Source organism: Scyliorhinus canicula, chromosome 1, assembly GCF_902713615.1.
Source record: "Scyliorhinus canicula chromosome 1, sScyCan1.1, whole genome shotgun sequence".
NCBI classification, from domain to species: domain Eukaryota; kingdom Metazoa; phylum Chordata; class Chondrichthyes; order Carcharhiniformes; family Scyliorhinidae; genus Scyliorhinus; species Scyliorhinus canicula.
The window spans coordinates 20,440,192-20,460,989 of NC_052146.1; the positions used below are offsets into that span (position 1 = coordinate 20,440,192).

Here is a 20,798-nt window from a genome sequence, read left to right on the forward strand (position 1 = left end):
AAAAGATGTTTCCATTGCAGCCAAAACAGTCTCTATATAATCTCTACCAGTCTCTAGTAGTGAATCATGACTGTGGTTCACATTTGGAAGATGATGGCCTGAATGTTATACCAGTAGAACAGTATAAACAGTGTGTAAGATTACACAGTCTTAACAGACTAGGCCAATTGCTATTTCACTTGAATGAAGATGTCAGATACATTATTCAACCCAACTACTCGGGATTGATTTGAAATTCCATCCCATAGAACATAGAACATAGAACACTACAGCGCAGTACGGGCCCTTCGGCCCTCGATGTTGCGCCGACCTGTGAAACCATCTAAAGCCTATCTGACCTACACTATTCCATTTTCATCCATATGTCTATCCAGTGACCACTTAAATGCCCTTAAAGTTGGCGAGTCTACTACTATTGCAGGCAGGGCGTTCCACACCCCTACTACTCTCTGAGTAAAGAAACTGCCTCTGACATCTGTCCTATATCTCTCACCCCTCAATTTAAAGCTATGTCCCCTCGTGTTGGTCATCACCATCCGAGTCCCTGCCAAAACATCTCACAAGTCCTGATATTTTTAGTTCCCTCTGAATTAAGGTTTCCATGAAACCTCAGACACTGTAAGCTCCTCTCAGTGAGCACAACTGTACATAAGGTTTAGAACAAAAGTTGGTAAAAGGTGGGTTAGTGTTTCAGGTGGAAACCGTTCTTGGTCCTGACAAAGGGTCTCAACCCAAAGCACCCTTTAGCTGCTGACATATTTGCTGTAATTTCTGACATTTGTTTTTGTAGCATTTCCCGTTTGCACGACTTGGGCCCTTTCTTGGGTAAGGAGCTGTAGTTGATGGGTGGATGTGTTGGTCAACTTGGCTACTGGCAGGTAACTGGCACCAAGAATTGTTATAAATCAGCCATGGTGTCTCTGCACTAGTCACTGCAACTTTCCCTTTTTAAAAATAAATTTAGAGCGCCCAATTCACTTTTTTTTCCAATTCAGGGGCAATTTAGCATGGCCAAACCACCTATCCTGCTCATCTTTCGGGTTGTGGGAGCAAATCCCACGGTGAATGTGCAAACTCTACACGGACAGTGACCCAGAGCCGGGATCGAACCTGGAATCTCAGCGCCGTGAGGGGGTTAGTGTGTGTGTGGGTTAGTGTGTGTGTGGGGGGTTAGTGTGTGTGTGGGGGGGTTAGTGTGTGTGGGGTTAGTGTGTGGGGGGGGGTTAGTGTGTGTGGGGTTAGTGTGTGTGGGGGGGGTTAGTGTGTGTGTGGGGGGGTTAGTGTGTGTGTGGGGGGGTTAGTGTGTGTGGGGTTAGTGTGTGGGGGGGGGTTAGTGTGTGTGGGGTTAGTGTGTGTGTGGGGGGTTAGTGTGTGTGGGGGGGGTTAGTGTGTGTGTGGGGGGGTTAGTGTGTGTGTGGGGGGGTTAGTGTGTGTGGGGGGGTTAGTGTGTGTGGGGTTAGTGTGTGGGGGGGGGTTAGTGTGTGTGGGGTTAGTGTGTGTGTGGGGGGTTAGTGTGTGTGGGGGGGGTTAGTGTGTGTGTGGGGGGGTTAGTGTGTGTGTGGGGGGGTTAGTGTCTGTGGGGGGGTTAGTGTGTGTGGGGTTAGTGTGTGGGGGGGGGTTAGTGTGTGTGTGGGGGGGTTAGTGTGTGTGGGGTTAGTGTGTGGGGGGGGTTAGTGTGTGTGGGGTTAGTGTGTGTGTGGGGGGTTAGTGTGTGTGGGGGGGGTTAGTGTGTGTGTGGGGGGGTTAGTGTGTGTGTGGGGGGGTTAGTGTGTGTGGGGGGGTTAGTGTGTGTGGGGTTAGTGTGTGGGGGGGGGTTAGTGTGTGTGGGGTTAGTGTGTGTGTGGGGGGTTAGTGTGTGTGGGGGGGGTTAGTGTGTGTGTGGGGGGGTTAGTGTGTGTGTGGGGGGGTTAGTGTCTGTGGGGGGGTTAGTGTGTGTGGGGTTAGTGTGTGGGGGGGGGTTAGTGTGTGTGGGGGGGGTTAGAGTGTGTGGGGGGGTTAGTGTGTGTGGGGTTAGTGTGTGTGTGGGGGGGTTAGAGTGTGTGGGGGGGTTAGTGTGTGTGGGGTTAGTGTGTGTGGGGGGGGTTAGTGTGTGTGTGGGGGGTTAGTGTGTGTGGGGTTAGTGTGTGTGTGGGGGGGTTAGAGTGTGTGGGGGGGTTAGTGTGTGTGGGTTAGTGTGTGTGGGGGGGTTAGTGTGTGTGTGGGGGGTTAGTGTGTGTGGGGTTAGTGTGTGTGTGGGGGGGTTAGTGTCTGTGGGGGGGTTAGTGTGTGTGGGGTTAGTGTGTGGGGGGGGTTAGTGTGTGTGGGGGGGGTTAGTGTGTGTGGGGGGGTTAGTGTGTGTGGGGTTAGTGTGTGTGTGGGGGGGGTTAGTGTGTGTGGGGGGGTTAGTGTGTGTGTGGGGGGGTTAGTGTGTGTGGGGGGGGGTTAGTGTGTGTGTGGGGGGGTTAGTGTGTGTGTGGGGGGTTAGTGTGTGTGGGGTTAGTGTGTGTGGGGGGGGTTAGTGTGTGTGGGGTTAGTGTGTGTGGGGGGGGTTAGTGTCTGAGTTTTGGGGTTTAGTGTGTGTGGGGGGTTAGAGTGTGTGTGTGGGGGGGTAGAGTTTGAGTGTGGGGGAGTTTAGTGCGTGTGGGGTTAGTGTGTGTGTGGGGGGTTAGAGTGTGTGTGGGGGGGGGTCAGTGTGTGTGTGGGGGGGGTAGAGTTTGAGTGTGGGGGGGGTTTAGTGTGTGGGGTTAGTGTGTGGGGTCGGGGGGGGTTAGTGTGTGTGTGGGGGGGGTAGAGTTTGAGTGTGGGGGGGTTAGTGTGTGTGGGTGGTTAGAGTGTGTGTGCGGGGGGGGGTTAGTGTGTGTGTGGGTGGTTAGAGTGTGTGTGTGGGGGGGGGTAGTGGGCGTGTGTGCGGGGTTTGGGTTTAGTATGTGTGTGTCTGGGGGTTAGTGTGTGCGTGGGGGAGTGTTAATGTGTGTGTGCGGGGGATTAGTGTGCGTGGGGTGGGTTCCTGACTGTGGGGGGTTAGTATGTGTGTGGGGGATTAGTGTGCGTGGGGTGTTGGTGTGTGTGGGGGGGTTAGTGTGTGTGGGGGGGTTAGTGTGTGTGTGGGGGGGGGTTTAGTGTGTGTGGGGGGTTAGTGTGTGTGTGGGGGGTTAGTGTGTGTGGGGGGGTTAGTGTGTGTGGGGGGGTATAGTTTGAGTGTGGGGGGGTTTAGTGTGTGTGGGGGATTAGTGTGCGTGGGGTGTTGGTGTGTGTGGGGTGGGTTCCTGACTGTGGGGGATTAGTGTATGTGTGTGTGTGGTGGGGGGGGGGGGGGGGGGGGGGGGTTAGATAACCCACTACGCCACCGTGCTGACCTCACTGCAACTTTCCCACATGTTCACAACAAAACTAGCTCAGGTATAAGTGAAAAGAGAAAAATAACACAGAGTCTGATATCTCTTCTTACCGAAAACACCACCTCCGATCAGGTGTACCATCAGAATTGATTCCCACTGTAACCATCTCTCCCGAACGAAATGCTTTCCTTAGAAACACTGGGAACGATCTCTCGATATCCAGGATTGTCGTGGCCCACTGTTAATAGCAATAAAATGATTTCAACAACGATTTTGCCTGTTTTATTTGAAGTTTAGGCACCTCTTGCAGCAGGAGACTGGATCCAGGTATCACAGCAGGCGAGTGGTCACATGGATGTACAACTACTTCTCCACCTTCATGTCTGCATCCTCAATTTCTGTCTCAGTCCTTTCTTTATTTCTGTCTCCTTCTTTCCCTCTCCCTCACTTCTGTCTGTCTCACTCCTTTGTTTCTGCCTTTCATCTTCACTTCTCTCTCTTCCACATCACTTTCTCATTCTCCATTTAATGCTCTTCCTCCTCCTTTGATTCTTTCCTTCCAATTCTTACTCAACTCTCTTTACTGTCATCTCTCTCTAAACGTGTGATGGGGTGGGAATTGTTTGGGGGAGGGGGGGGCAGTGGAGTCGGGGCTCAGGCAGAAAGTGAGCGAGAGGCAGCATCATCAGTGACCCTTGGGTCAGGGCTCGGTGTGAACATGCATTTATGCACCATTTGCCATGGCAATAACAGAATAGTTATGCGACTGGACTGGTAACTTAGAGACCTGGATTAAAGATCTTTTTTTTATAAATGTTTTTATTGAGTTTTCATGTTTTATATTGAACAAATTACAAATTATTAGAGAGAGAAAAAAAAATGCGCAAAAATTAACATATATATTTACAGGTAAACATCTTCGTAATAATAACTGTGGCCGCCCCCCCACCCCCCCCCCCCCCCCCCCCCTTTAGCCGGCATACATATTTTACATTCCCCAATATGGCCGAGGCACATGTTTATACGCATTTATTTACAGTTTGGTTTTGGGCCTTAGCTAGCCATCAAACCCCCATAACGAACCCGGATCTTAAGGCAAGAGTTCAAATCCCGCCATGGCACCTGAGGAATTTAAATTTAATTAATTTATTAAACCTAGGATTTAAAAAAAACTAGTATCAGGAATGATAGCCACAAAGCTCCGTGTCAGCTCCATGCTCTAATCCTGTTTACTTCTACATCCGCCCTTCTGCTGACCATGGAGTGATCATTTCACACAAAAAAAACATTATCAAGGATTTAATGATTACCTCAAGATTTGCACCGTGAGTTTTGGCAAACCTAACACTGCCTCTCACCCCTCAGATAAACACGGCCTGCCACTTAATCACAATATTCCCCACGGACAAGATATTCCCCATGGGTCTGCAGCCTTCTTCCGGCACCCCCCTCCCCATCACTACCCCCACCTCCCACCCTGTGGAGCCTGGGAATCAACACACTAGCTGGTACCACAAAATTCCATGCCCATCTGCCTCCCTGCCAACCTCTAACCGGCCTGAAAATTCAGTCTTGGATTTGTAGGCAAATATTTTCAATCAGAACATATAACAAATAAAATTGACAGACAACACCACCGATTCTCTGAGTATTGGGGACAACCATTCGCCTCACGCTCCAGTCAGGTGCTCTCCTCTCCTCCAGAACGGGTTCTAGAATCTAAAGCTTCTGCTGGTCCTGATCAGGAGAGAAGATGTTGGGAACAGGAGGCGGCAGTCAGCTCTCCCGTTGAAAGAGCCAAAAGTGGTGTCTGATTATTTATTCTCCGGGACGGACCACCCTGTCAGGAGCTTAGACACCTTATAATTTTGAAAAAATAGTTAGAAGTAGCCATCTCAAATTTTAAAAGGAATGATCTTGCTTGACAAATCTCAGCATTCTCTCAGTTCATTCCCGACATGGTAGATGGTAGAAATGCAGTGGATGTTGTATATATGGACTTTCCAATAGTTGCAGGGTTTAGAAAGAGGGTCAATTGTCACAAGAGATCAGAGATTGGGAGAAACCTCTTCACCCAGAGAGTTGAGGCTCTGTAGAATTCACGTCCGGGCTCCCTGATGGAGGCAGGAACTACGTCAACATTCAAGATTAAATGAAAGAGGGAAAAAGAACGAATGGATATGGGAACTGGTTGGAGGGGAGAGAGTAATTGGACATATTTGCTTGTGGGAAGAGTAAATGCTGACAGAGATTGGTTGGGCTTGTTGAAACTTCTCATTGTGATTAGGGAATATTCAAATCCAGGGATTCAGCTATATATGCAACATCACAACCTCTGACACCTACCTGCAATCTCCAGATTTGCTTGCTCTTCTTAGAGACTTGCCCCACAGTTTCCCCCATCAAGGCGATTAACATGTTCAGCAGAAGCACGAAGGTTAGGATGATGTAGGAGACCAGGAGAATGACAAAGACGATGGGGTACTTGGCACTGTTGATAACATCCAGGTCACCCATACCGATGGTGAGCCGGAAAAGTTCCAGCAGGAACTTGCTGAAGGATAAATTGTCTCTACAGATGGGATACGTTGAACTTGTGCAGTTTGGGGAGTCAGATGTTATATCACAAGTCTGAAGCGTGATATCGTCACTGGGACAAGTCATCAACAGTGAGACCAGAGCTGGAATGGAAAACCGAGATATTACACCATTAAAATGTTAACATTTACTCACTTACGTTTAACAACAGAGAAATGCAAATGTATGTGCCTCCATAAATTTGTTTTGAAAGCAACTTTAATAAAAGATTTGTTTCTTTAAATCTCCCTTTTGTTTCCCCGTACTTCCTGCTGCAATTATCACATAAAATCCAAAAGCCTGGGGTGCAATGCACCCTTACATTTGCCGGTGTAAACCGATCTTGAAAAGTGTGCAAGATAATTGTAGTAGTATGACTAGGGGTATTATGGTACCTGGGAGTCTGAGCTGCCATTGGTGCAGAGGACTCGCTGCCCATTGGCCCAGGTATGTCATGTGCCTCTCAGCCGATTGGCTGAGAGGTAGGTAGCTCCCCCTACGAGGCGGGGTATAAGAACCCGTGTTCCCCAGCAGTCTGCTATTCTTCTGTACGTCTGCTGCCGGGTCCCCTTCTTGTGTATTAAAGCCTATCGTTCGGACTTTATCTACGTTTCGTGTCCGTTGATTGTGCATCAATAATCCCAGAATAACTATAGCTAACCACTGTCATCTCCTACAATAGGACAGTTAAGATTATGAATGTAACATGTGAGGAGTCATGAGTACAAAGTCATGTCCGACCACACCCCTTCACCTTACATCTTCAACATTTGATGTGTTTCATTAGTGTGGACCCCTTTTCCACCCCCCCCCCCCCCCCCCCTCCCCCCACCCCATCCTGGCTTTCGTTTTAAATGCTGTTGTACCCTTGCCAATATTCACAGCAAGATGATGGTGTTTTCACAATACCAACCTGATGTGAAACCAATCATGAACAACACATAAACCAGAAGGAACCGGAAAAGATCTTTAACCAGGATCTGGAAAAAAAAAACAAGGCAACTTGTCAGAAGATTGAAATGTCTGATGGAAATATTAAATTACAATGGCACTGCATTTATTGATGGTTGGTGTTCTGCAGATGTGACTGTAGTTTCTGGAGCTTGCTGCAGGTGTCAGCAGAGCTACAAGATCTTCCAATGCTGAAACAACCATAGTGGCTTCCCTTGCTGGACTATTTTCCAATACTGAAATTGGAATCTTCTGTACAAGTCTCTGCTGAATGTGACTCAGAGAAGCTTAATTTTCATTCGGGACATATTGATTCCGTGCCAGACAAAACAATGCATATCACAAGCAATTCAATCTCTTTATCCTTCCTATCTATCGACTCACAATGGCCAAATGTTCATCTTCAGCTCTTTCCTCAGGCCAAAGAGTTACCAAAGTGCACCAAAGTACATCAGACACCAGCCCTCTAACCATCAGACCCAGAACCCTGAATCCTATGTCTAACGCACCAGCTATGGTTGCCAACTCTGCCCCGACATAATCCTGGAGTGTCGTCTCATGCTCGCTTGCTCCAACTACTCCCCACATTCCTGCTTCAAATCATTTTTTCTAATGCCCGTTAATTTTTCTCCTGGGTTGATGTCCAGGAGATTCATCTTTAGTTCTCAGAGACTCTAGGACCGTTGCATTGGCAATTCTAGTGCCAGCACACTGCAAAGTGTGCCGGCAGCACATGGTGACACTGTCAGGTGACTCATTAAGGTGGCAGAACCAATGTCAATGAGGGCTGCTCCCCACAATCTGGAGAAGCTTCTGCGGCAATGCTCCAATTTCCCAATACACATGAACGACATTGAAGGAGATTTTAAATCAAAGGTTTTGATCGTGGGTATGCTCTGGTCTTGCACAGAAGCCTTCCACCCCACCATTGTGCTTCAAAATACCACCTCCTCTCCTTTACCCTCCCCTCCAAAAATTCCTTAAAAATGGAGGCACTATCTGCGGCTAATTGCCTCATGATGTCTCACCTCGATTCGCTAAACAGATTGAGTGCCACATTTGAATATGTTAATGAGTTGATCTTAAGGGGCTGGTTTAGCTCACTCAGCTAAATCGCTGGCTTTTAAAGCAGGCCAGCAGCACGGTTCAATTCCCGTACCAGCCTCCCCGGACAGGCGCCGGAATGTGGCGACTAGGGGCTTTTCACAGTAACTTCATTGAAGCCTACTCGTGACAATAAAGCGATTTTCATTTTTCATTTTTCATTTTCATTATGCATGATGTTATTTAATTTGAGCTCAACGCCCAAGAAACTGTCATTCAGAACTGTGGAGCCACAAAAGAATGATCAGCCCCCACCTGTATCTGAATTGTATATGCTGCTTATTTTTACTGCTGGCTGTAATAGGTAGTACTGGTTGTTGATCATCGGTAGTCATTATTGTTTTTACAAATTGCCTCTCAATTAACTTGTCCGTTCGTTTTGACTGATCCTCACTGTAAAGTGATCCCAAACTCAGGCCTGGTACGTTACCGCCCCGCGACCTTCCACCTCCACCACGGGTGGGATTTTCCGGTCCTTCCCACAGGCAGGATCTTCTGGGCCCACCAAAGGCAAACCCTGTGGGATCAGGGGTTATGGGGAAAATGCAGGAGAATGGGGATGAGAAAAATATCAGCCATGATTGAATGGTGGAGCAGACTCGATGGGCCGAGTGGTCTAATTCTGCTCCTATGTCTTATGGTCTTACAGGACAGGGGAGCCACGCAAAATGCCATAGATATCGGCGGGATCTTCCAGTCCCTTCGGCGGCCAATGGGAACCACCGCTGCCTGGCAATGGTCAAATCAGGTATGTTTCCAAAAGGCCTTCCCTCTAATGTATTTGAATCTAAGTTACCCTCGGAAATGGCTGAACAAGCCGCTCAGTTCAAGGGCCACGAGGGATGGGCAATAAATGCTGCCCCCGGCCTGTGTCACCCACATCTCTCTACCCCTCACCCAACCTCCCTTTACAGGGAGGGTCCGTTAAAGAATCTTTCCTTTTAAACTTGAAATGTTTTGCCCTCAGGCTGTGTATATTGTTACAACATTTATAAATAAAGTACACTGTTGGGAAAAAGTATTGATTTCAGGTATCAGGAATCTAAATTATGGGAAATGGTTGAGGAATTTTGGAACAGGAGGAGGTATTTAGCCCCTCGAGCCTGTTCTGTTATTTCATCGGATCGATCTTGACTCCACTGACTCAACTTGTTTTCATATTCCTTAATACCCTGTGCCTAACGGGGAAAAAAACTATCATCGCAGTGTCGACAGTTTGAATTGATCCAGCCGCAACAAGTTTTTGTTTGGAGGGACAAGGTTCCAAATCTCCACCATCATTTGTGCGAGGGTCGTACTCCCTGACATCACCCCGGAACAGCCGTGCTCCAATTTTAAAGGTTGCCGCCACTTGTTCTGGACATCCGCCCAGGACGTTGGGCGTATCTTCACAGGATAACAAATGGATGCTGCAAAACGATGCCACAGATGTTTCAGGTCTGTGACAGGATAACAGGTTAATAATTAACAAGTCAGGGGTGGGCTGAGATCTCTTATTCAAAGGATGGTAGATTGATATGATTTGGGAATGGGCGGAGCAGCCAACACTCGTGATCAAGGGAAGATTGGATATATTTGTAGAAAGCAACAGGTTGAATCAAGCTTCTTGACTCCACGGGTCTTTCCCCCTGAACATGTGCAAGCTCCAAAGTGTTTTAGATCACTGTACCCACCTTCTGTATCATGATGCTGTAGGTCCCTGTTAGTTTCAGGCCTCTGGTGAAGTAGAGTGTGTTTATCCAGCCTAAGACCAGAGCAAACACCATTACAGCAAGATAGGATTCCTCACCGGCCACGTACAGTCCCGCCGACACCAACACCAGGATGGAATAAATAAAACTGCAACACAGGAGCACCATAGTGGCTTGGTCAACAGAAGGATAAACGTAACTCCACAGATAGACTGAACAACGGCCCACACTCTCAGAACCACTCTTAGCTGGACGGGCTAACAGAAGGGGTGGGATCGCAGCCACTCTCCCATTTCCCCATGTTTCTCCCGCTATATAGCCCAATACTGCAGGAGTGTGATTGGGCAACATGTGACCCCTGACCTTTGATCCTGAAAGCCAGTCCTGTTTGACCTGGTGGTTCTAATGTGTCGGCTTGTCTTGTGTGAAATTTACGAGAATTGTTTATAGCACCGCTGTCTCATTTCTGGATGAGTCCTAAGTTGGTTCGTGTTAAACTGCTGATCTGTTAGTATCAGCAGAATAACATAAATGTGAATTAACAAGAACATGGATCATATGAGGCTCCCAAAAATCCATGTTGCACATTAATATTGCCCAAGAATCAAATTATGAGCACCCTTGCTGTATCCCAATAATGTATCTTTGTGTATTATCACCTAGTGACCTATGACCAAATTTTCACAGGTTCTCACTTAACTGGGGCTCCTTGATGTCTGTTTTCTGGGTGGGCAGGGTGACTGGGACATGCCCTTAAAATACTGGAAGTCTTACAACATCAGGTGAAAGTCCAACAGGTTTGTTTCAAATCAGAAGCTTTCGGAGCGCTGCTCCTTCCTCAGGTGAATACTGGAACAGGGCCACTTGCTATCCAGGCACCAGCAGAAGGAGCTGTAAAGCAACACTGAAATAGGAATCTACACAAGCTCTGTCACAGGCTTTTCTGCGGCCAGTGAGTAAAAGGGAGCGGATTTCAGCAAAGCGTTTTCAAGGCAGCTCATCTTTTTCTCCTGCAACAGCACCACCAGCCCTCATCATGCACCCAAACACCAAACCCATCACCTCCTGAAGCCTGAAGAAGCGAATATGACCCGGGATCATGCAACACCCCTGATGGAGGCCATCAAACCCATTGGGCAGATAATTGATCTAGCGAAGCACGTCAGGGTTATGCAAATCTGGAAACATCCTCCAATCAAGGTGGAGGTGAAAGGTCTGGAGCTGTAGCTCTTCAAATATTGGGTTACAGGCATTTGGGGGAATATTGAAAGCATTAAATAAATGTGAATTGATTCTATCTGTATATTTCCACATTTATAAGCCTCCCATACTACAAGCGCACACCACCACTCCAACTTACATCCTAATTCATATCTCTTGATTTTTCTCCCAGTACCTAGGAGCATAAGAAATAAGAGGAATGAGTGAGACAGCTCCTTGAACCTGCTCATGCACTCAGAAAGATCTTGACTGGACTTCTGCCTCAACTCACTGTCCTACTCTATTCCCATAACCTTTGATTACGTTTGTGCCCATTTCAGTCTTGAATATACTCAATGACTGAATGGCCACAGCTGTCTGTGATAGAGAACCTCCAAGATTCACAACTCTCAGGGAAAACATTTCTCCTCATCGAAATCCTAAATGGCCCCAATCTCGCCACATAAGGAAGCCAGGAACAGGCCTCTTAGCCCAGGAGTCAATCTGGTGAACCCTCATCGCACCCTAGCCAAGGCAAATGTATCCTTCCTCAGGGACTGTACACAGTACCCCAGGTGTATCAAAGCTCTATATCACTGCACCAAGACATCCTTACTCTCATAATACAACCCCTTGCAATAAAGATGGGCGCCATTCTCCAAAATGGAGACTAAATGTTCGCGCCGTCGTGAACGCCGTCGTGAAAGGCGAACAGGGCCCGGGTCTGACCTATTCTGGCCCCCACAGGAGCCAGAACCTGGTCGACCAGGGGTGGACGGCGCCGGCGGGAACCAGTCATGTCGTAGCAACCACTCGGCCCATCCGGGCCGGAGAATAGCGGGGGCCTGTGTGAAGCGCCTCGATTACCCTCTCGGCGGATTCTCCAACGTGCGCGGCGCAGACCACGATGAAGCCGTTCTCGCCAGTTGTGAGAATGGCGGTACGGCGTCGGACCAGCGTCGTGCGGGAAAATGGCGAATCGTAAACATCGATTCTCTGGTATGGCGCGGCATGGGCGAATCGCGCCCCATATCTCTTGCACTATCAGCTATGTCGTACTATCTCTCTAAGTCTCACCCTTAAGACGGCTGTCTTGAACAATGTGATCCTAATGGAAATCTCAAATATGAAATTAAGATTTGCAGACACAAAGAGATAGCATTGAACAAGATAAGAACCTTCCTGTCTATCTGCAGGTTGAACTATCCATAAACTTGACATCTGTACTGAACAAGTTGGTTTTACTCTGATGCGTCCAAGTTGTATTTGCTGTGGACAGATTTGAAATGTTTGTTGGTACTTTCAATAGTTTGACTGATGAGGGATTAATCTGGGGGGGGGGGGGTGGTCCCACTGTAAATATTCTAGAATCCCTTCTGAAAGTTGTGTTCTGGATTCCAGGCTTTGATTTACAGCGCAAATCAATACAGGTGCTGTAAAATCTTGCATACAGGTCACAGCTTTATGAGACATCCTCGTTATTGTAGATGTAAGGCAGTAAATTATCTTCTAACAAAATTAAGACTTCTTTTTGCAAAGTGAGCACTTTATAATCTGAAGTTTAATTTACTTTTAGGGAAATAATGAAAGCCTTACTAAAGCAACTGGAAAGATCCATCAATGAACATGGAATTCACTCCTGGACATTTCTTCAGGAACAAATCCTTCACCTTTGGAACGGAAAAAAGATTTTATTTAGTTTACTTTCGTACACGAGGCATATTTTACACATTTTTTTCTTTCTCTTCATTGCTATCGGTTCTCCAAATACCAACGTTGAATTCCCCTCCTGAATCTCTGGCAATGCTACATTAATACAGAGAGAGTTGTGTTGGGGGTGTTGGGGGATAGAGATTGATATTCCTTCTGATTTTCACTTTCCTCCGCTCATCCCCGCTCAACAGTTTATCTCGAGTTGGCACCTCCCACAGCAGCACAGCTATAGTCAGTCTCAGCCTGTTCTAATTGGACCAAGGGGGGGTGGCCCCAGTGGCCACAATGCCCACCTGATGAATGCCTCTTTTGAAGGGCATCACTAAAGACATGTGAGTCACTTAAACTGAAAGATGCTTCAAGTAAAGCCACCAATTGAAATAATTGAAAGATGTAAGTCTGATTTCAACAGACAAAAGTAGGACATTTCTAAATTACATCACAATATTGCTCCGTGTGTCTATTAGACACGTCCCTTGTTGCGCACCATATGAACTGGTCCACAATGCATGCTTCCTGAGAAGTCTGCCTGGTGCGCACTGCGCCATAGGAGCAAGACAAGCACCCACAACAATCTGCAACCTTCACCATCCGCTGCACCCAGACGGCAATCACCCTGGAAGCATCGAATTGCTATTGCCTCACTGCTCCTGCGGAGGGAGCTCCTCACTTGGGGTTAGTAAACCCAGGTCTCCAGTGAGTTTGCTATCATTAAATGTGCTTCTGGAGGGACTACAGTTGTTTGCAGGAATCGTCAGCCAGGGTATCGGGTATCACAGCTCAGCAACTCTTGTTGGAAGATACACGTGCAGTTTTTGAGTAAGATCTGACTTGGTCAGTCAGGCTGTTCCGGATTCACTGTGGTCACATGGACAAAATAATGGGAGAGTTGGCAGTGCCTGGGGAATCCTATCCCAATGTGAATCAGCAAAGTCCAGGAAGGGAGGATACTGGAAGAACAAGGCCATTGTCTACCCCTTCCTCTTTTCAACTCTGATCATCTTAACTGCCCCATTGATCCAATAGGTCCCACACCACTGGTTCTGTGTTTCAAAGCAAATAAATTAACACATTTATATTAAAACAAACAAAATGTTCTTCAACAAATATTGTGAGAAATGTCCTGTGGTTCCTTCTATTTTCCCATCTTTACTTCATAATAGTCAGCGTTATATGTTTAGAATAAAGTCATTGATGAAGGTATTATAGAAAGGTTGTGGTATATTTATAAATGTATATTTTCAAAGCTGTTCAGTTCCGTGCACTGACAGGAAATGGCTCCATTTGTCCTGCTTAAGGGAAGTTCCTGACCGGGGGGAGGGAGCCTTCAATACTGAACTATCCAAGCCGGGAGGTCCCAGGCTGACCCCTGGGGCTTTGCTAAGCCAGATCATCTCAGCTGAAGTTTCAAGCCACTGATGTGGTGAATGTATAATACTTAATTCACACTATGTATCATTGTGTCCCTGTGGGCTCCGTCTGTGAGCCGTTGCGCGGCTCTGCCCACAGGGGGAGATGAGGATCTTGTACAGGGCTCCACCCTTGGCTCCGCCCATGGCCCCTCCCACTACCGGAAGTATAACGTGCTACAGCCTTGTGAGTCTGCCCTCAGTTCTTCTGGTCGCAGGCAGGCTCAGTTGTAAGTCTATTAAAGCCACAGTTTACTTCCTCTCGTGTCTCGAGTGAATTGATGGTCGCATCAACTGACCCCCATTCCCTTGGATTTAAGTGAGAGGCAAAATAAATAATGTTTCTCTGCTTACGTTTGTGAAGAAAAAGAAGATGGCGGTGACGACAGTGATCATTTCTCCAGCCAACCGTAGGTAGTCGCCTGTGGTATTGTACGGGTAAGGAGGCTGCGAGACATTTGAAGGAGAGAATTATTGATGAAGCTACAGTGAGTGATGGAGCAGGGCTCCAGCCTGAAACAGGAGCAGAAGGTTAGTTAGAGATAAAGCAAGAACAGGTTCCAACCTTCCCACTCCTACCGTCATAGGGGATACAAGATAGGGTGATTTCTGGAGTATGGGTGGGAGAGGGGAATCTATAAAGAACTCATGGAGTCAGAGGAAACGCAGAGGAGCTAAAGCACAAATGGGAGGAGGAGTTAGAGGGAGAGATAGAGGCAGGTCTCTGGATGGATGTGTTAAGCAGGGTCAACACGTCCACATCATGCGCCAGACTTAGCCTGATACAATTTAAGGTCGTTCACCGGGCACACATGGCGGTGGCCCGGATAAGCAAGGTTTTTGGGATATGCGAGAGGGCCAGCGAACCATGTCCACATGTTTTGGGCATGTTTGAAGCTTATGGGATTCTGGCAGGGGTTTGCATATGTCATGTCCACGGTGTTTAAAAACAAGGGTGGAACCGAGTCCAGAGGTGGCGATTTTCGGAGTGTCACAGGACCCGGAAGTCCAGGGGGCGAGAAAGGCTGACGTCTTGGCCTTTGCCTCCCTGGTAGCCCGGAGACGGATACTGTTAGCATGGAGGGACTCAAAGCCCCCGAGTGTAGAGACCTGGGTCAATGACATGGCTGGCTTTCTTAGTCTTGAGAAAATCAAGTTCACCCTAAGAGGGTCAATGCTAGGGTTCGTCCGGAGGTGGCAGCCGTTTGTCGACTTCTTTAGTGAAAATTAACTGTCAGCGGCGCGGGGGGGGGGGGGGGGGGTTAGTCTATATTACTGTTCTCGGAAGGTAGGACCTGTGAGGGAGGTAGAGGGTCTTTGCACTATGTTTATAGTTGTTTGTATATGGTTTACTGTTCTGTTATAAAATCACAAATGCCTTAATAAAGTATTTTACAAAAAAAAGTTGAGGCAAGAACTGTGTGCTGTATCTTCTATGCCTTCATTTTCTCCCCCTTCATTTGGTGTCTGCCCAGCAACCACTGCCAATATGGCGGCTACATATCCTTAGTCATTGTGTGAAGCCAAACCCATGGGGTGGGCCCAATCATTTCAGGATGGCTGACCCTCTGATCCCCTTTCTGCCCCTCCTGTGGAGTGGCATATCTAACAGAGGGGGCACTGGACGAGTAACCCAGAGACCCAGGGTTATGCTCTGGAGGCCCAGGTTCGAACGCCACCACGGCAGATGGTGAAATTTGAATTTAATAAAAATCTGGAATTGAAAGCCAAGTGATGATCATTGTTGATTGCTATCTGACATGGCCTACGTGTGTCTCCAAACCCACAGCAATATGTTTGACTCTTGTGGGAAAGCTACTCAGTTCAAGGGCAACTAGGATTGGACAATAAATACCAGCACTGCCATGTCCAATAATTTTTTTTTAAATGCTGCTGTACAGTGTACAGATGGCATCGTGGCACAGTGGTTAGCACTGCTGCTTCACAGTGCCAGGGACGCGGATTCGATTCTGACCTTGAGCAACTGTCTGTGTGGAGTTTGTTCATTCTCGACGTGGGTTTCCTCCGGGTGCTCCCGTTTCCTCCCACAGTCCAAAGATCTACAGGTTAGGTGTCCTGGCCATGCTAAATTGCCCCTAATATGTCCAATAGGTTCGGTACAGTAACAGGTTACAGGGATAGAGCAGGGATTTGGGCCTGGGTGGGTTGCTCTTTCAGAGGAGCGGTGCAAACTCTATGGGCCGAATGGCCTCCTTCTGCAATGTAGAGATTCTATGACTCTATGATTATTCTTTGATATTCTAAAGGCAAATGAGGTGGCACAATTGTTAATACTGGAGTCACTGATGCAAAAAGTTTTAACATTCATTTTGAACCTTTATCAAAGAGGAAACAATATTTGTCCTGATATTACTTTTAAGTATGCACACTCCTTTAGGTTTGAGCCGCTGGTTGGATTTTACACATTTATCAGACTTGCCATCTGCATTAAGGCATAGTTACACAGGCAGCTATGAATGATTGTTCAGATAGGCTGCAGGGAATTGCTCAACATGTTGTTAGCTCACTTTGTACCAACAGCGAAGCAGAAAAGCTAGGTTCAGCCTGCAGCATAGCATGAGCTCCTAAACAACACGGAACAGTGAGAGGTCAAGTTCAATTCAGCACAGTTCACCTCCTGGTCTGGGCAGCCAATGGACAGCTGAATGTTCAGTGGAGGCTGAGAAGACTCCCGATAACGGGAGAACTGAGAAAAACAGATGGAGGCATTCATGGACCTTGGATTCTGTGATCCTGAGGCAAAGTGCTGACGGCGTTTCCGACAGCGTCAGCACTCAGCCTCAGGACCAGCAATTCTGGCCCCTACAGAGGGCCAGCAGGGCACTGGAGCGACCCTCGCCGCTCCAGCTGCTGATCCCAGCGTCAACTGGGCACCACGGGGTCCGCGCATGCGCAGTGGCACCGGCGCCAACGCGCGCATGCGCAGTGCCTCCCTTCTCCACACCGGCCCCAACTCAACATGGCGCAGGGCTACAGGGGCCGGCGCAGACGAAAGGAGGCCCCCAGCCAGAGAGGCCGGCCTGCCGATCAGTGGGCTCTGATGGGGGGGCCAGGCTACAACAGAGGCCCCCCAGGTGTTGCCCCCCCCCCGCCCCCCCCACAGGCCGCCCCCGGACCCTTCGACGCCGAGGTACTGCCGACTAAGAGCAGATTAGAACGGCACCAGCGGAACTCGGGCCTTTTGTTCCGGCCACTCAGCCCATCCCGGCCCGAGAATCGCGGGGGGGGGGGGGGGGGGGGGGGGGGTGGTGGTGGAGAGCGGCTCCCGGCTAACGCCGGGTCCCAGTATCGGGGCAGCGTGGCGCGATTCGCGCCGATCACGCCGATTCTCTGGCCTGGCCCCAGGCTGAGAGAATCCCGCCCCTTATTCCTGTAGGTGACCAGTTAACCAGTCTATGAAATATATATTGTAGCGCAGAAGGGGGCATTCAGCCCATCATTGCTGTGCTGATCCTTTGAAAGAATACTTGCTCTCTCCTCAGAGCACTGCAAGCTTTTCCCTTTTCAATATATATATATGATTCTCTTCAGAATTCAGGCTCAAAGGGCTGATTTGCGAACTTCTGCTCCTACTTCCTAGGAATCTGCTTCCACCAACTTAGCAGACACTACATTCCAAATTCAAGATGAATCTAAAGGGCCCATCCGCTGAACTGAATCTGCCGCGCACTCCAAGCAAAGTTTGAGTGTACATCAGAACAGACAGGTCACTAATTGTTAGATAAGCTCCAGCTCACACTTACTTTTCCTTCCGATGGCCTGTAATATGCAATGAGGGTAAATATGACCATGGCCGTGATATAGGAGATAACACTGAGGTAGAAGGACACAGCTGCAAACTTCTTCCACTTGTCACGAAATAATTCATTAATGGGTTCCACAGCTAACATTTCATAACGATTCTACAAAAAAAAAGTTCAAGACAACAACAACTTGCATTCATATGGCATCTGGAACACAATAAAACTTCACACGCCACATGACAGGAGAATTATCAAGCAAAATATGACACTGAATCTCATAAGGAGACTCTAGGACAGACAAAGAGCGAGGTGATAAGGTGCATCTTAAAGAAGGAAAGAGATAGCGAGGCGGAGTGGTTTAGGGAAGGAATTTGGAGATACAAATGTCATCACCAACATGCTCTGCCAATTGGGGAGAGGAAGACAGAAGCATCTTAAATTATCCTCACCAAAATGCGAGAAATGGCCACCTTTGTGGGTGGTATTGGTGGGATCAGCGCACACATAGAGCCGTGTCTCAAAGGGAAACTAACACCAACAGGAGTGAGGGGAAGAAATTGGTTCAGCTACCTCTATCTTTCCATTGTAGACCAGAATCTCCAGCAGTGACACCTCCTCGCCACACGTGTCTATCGCTGAGAGATCGTAAAGCGAGGAATACACCGGTCCGTAGGCCCAGTCTCGAAATTTGCGGGAAAGGTGACGAGCGCTTTCATCCTGTATCTCTCTCCTGATAATGTGTTGAAAAACCTGCCAGAAATATAAACACTGTAGATTTAATAACATTGAGATTTTTAAAGTCCGATAGGCTTTGGAAAGTTTGTGTTGTGCAAACGCACTGTGGAAATCCCCCCCCCCCCCCCACACTGAACAATCAAAGACACGCTGTTGAAGTGTCATCACTGTTAGAATGTGGGAAGTGACGCAGCCAGTTTGTGCACAGGAAGCTCCCACAAAAATAGCAATGAGGCAGCGACATTAGCCGGTGGGAAAATATTGGACTGTAAACCAGGAAGAACTTCCCGGCTATTTGAACAATTCCACTGGATCTTTTACATGCGAGGCCGGGGGGGGTGGGGGAAATTTGTGTTAACAGCCCATCCAAACAACTGCATTGGAATGGGACGCAAACCCAGAACATTCAGACTCAGACTCAACGTGGCTGCCACTGAGCTGCATTTGGTACAGACACGGCTGATGTTTTGAAGCGATGTGCCTGATCAGACTTTTACTTACCCAAGGAAAAAAATAGTGGGGCCATACCCCAATTGGACTGGTTTAGCTCACCAGGCTAAATCGCTGGCTTTAAAGCAGACCAAGCAGGCCAGCAGCACGGTTCGATTCCTGTACCAGCCTCCCCGGACAGGCGCCGGAATGTGGCGACTAGGGGCTTTTCACAGTAACTTCATTGAAGCCTACTCGTGACAATAAGCGATTTTCATTTTCATTTAGTTATGCTTTGCTGCACATTATATCACAACCCCCCTCCCCCCCCCCCTCCCCCCCCACCCTGCGCCCCCCCCCCCCCCCCCCCCCCCCCCCCCCCGCGTGGACAGTGTGCAAATCCAATGTCCCACCTACACTTTTATTTAGGTCATGCAGACAGATTGGGTCCTTTCCGTAGGTTATTACGCAACTGCCGGCCCAGCACAAACCACCCTCTTCTCCCCACTTGGTTTCAGACAAATATTGAGGGAAACATCCCATAAACGAGATAATCTTAAACAAGCGCCTGAAGTAAGAATCTATTCAGTTACCCCAATCTTGCCAAGCTTCGCTGCCATCTTGAGTGGCGACAGCCCATCATTGTTTAAAATGGCCTCCAGGCTGCATTCCGGGTACACCTTGGCGCATTTGATGAGGAACAAGTCGTACATTTTAGTCAAGAACTTGGTATTCTCCCTGGTGTTATCAGCGATGGCGACCAAAGCATGCAGTACGGTGTTTCCCCGTGAATCCTGCCTTCGTAGGTCCACAATCTTATCGGGGTTCTCAGTGAGGTAGTTAACGATGTCAGGCTGGTTAGTGCAGGCAGCCAGGGAAAGGGGCAATTCACCTGAGGAGATAAAGACCTAAGACAGTTAACGGATGTGGAGAAAAAACACAGTTCATTCTTGGGAGGGAAGGACTGATGTGTTTTTCAGGGGTCTGATTAATTTTGCAGGGTGGGAGGCATTGGTGGGTCCTTGGGGAGTGTCTGATGAGATTTTTCAGTGGTGGGGGGTTGGGAGGGGGAGGGGAGGGAAGAATCGGCAGAGACTCTGATGCACCAGTGCCGAAGGTGTCAGAAACACAAAAATGATCAAAGACCTATCCACTTTGGCCATTCCCAGGCCGGGTACAGAAAGGATTAGTTACCTGAGCAAAGTTAACTTGAATCTTCCCAATGTGGAAGTTCATTTCTTACAGCCTCTGTTTAGGAAGATCAGACTTCCGACTATCCAGTGGATCCTGCTGAGTGGGCATCAGGGATTTAAAACCTTTGGACTGGCATTCATTTGATCACTCGACCTCCAGCACTGATCCTCCAAGTGCTTGTAGCATCACTCGGACGGCTCCACCTCCACATGTGGCCGCAATGGTCACTATGGCTGCATCTCTCGCCTAGGAACTTGGAATCTCTCACCCACCATAGAGAAGTTTCTCCATGCCCCTCCTCTTGACCTTGACTTCACTTCCCTCATTCTCTCTCCCCATGTAAAGAACAGGGCCTTCCTTTGACAGTACTGGTCACCTCCTTGGGTCTGGACATTATCAGTGCGACCGACATGGTTATTTGGCTAAGTTGGGATGCCAGTCTGTGGTCGTGTTGCTGTCATTCAGAGTACATCCTTACCTTTGGGGGTGGAAACTTAAGATCCGTTCCTCATTAGCTGAAAAAGGGGACGATTACTAGCATGTAAAATTCAGGATCTGTGAATTAATGACTCCATTGTCCACTCTCACCAAAGTGAATGGGATGAGGGCTCTTCATGGTTGGAATTGAGAAAATTTAAGAGATTAAAAATAACAAACTAACAGCATTTCAGCCAAGCATCAACAAATATATTATTCAGGAATAATTCCATTTCA

General features: G+C 48.1%; 1 protein-coding gene across 1 annotated transcript in view; it reads right to left on the reverse strand.

Moving 5' to 3' along the window:
* trpv4 (transient receptor potential cation channel, subfamily V, member 4) overlaps nt 1-20,798 on the reverse strand; it is a 137,952-nt gene that overhangs the window by 3,375 nt on the left and 113,779 nt on the right. Inside the window, exons 6-14 of the mRNA XM_038816919.1 lie at nt 19,484-19,782; nt 18,297-18,476; nt 17,727-17,885; nt 14,317-14,409; nt 12,437-12,510; nt 9,623-9,788; nt 6,808-6,874; nt 5,664-5,998; nt 3,428-3,555 (exon numbers count right to left, since the gene is read on the reverse strand). Coding sequence (XP_038672847.1) covers nt 3,428-3,555; nt 5,664-5,998; nt 6,808-6,874; nt 9,623-9,788; nt 12,437-12,510; nt 14,317-14,409; nt 17,727-17,885; nt 18,297-18,476; nt 19,484-19,782 — 1,501 coding nt within the window. The remainder of the gene's footprint in view (nt 1-3,427; nt 3,556-5,663; nt 5,999-6,807; nt 6,875-9,622; nt 9,789-12,436; nt 12,511-14,316; nt 14,410-17,726; nt 17,886-18,296; nt 18,477-19,483; nt 19,783-20,798) is intronic.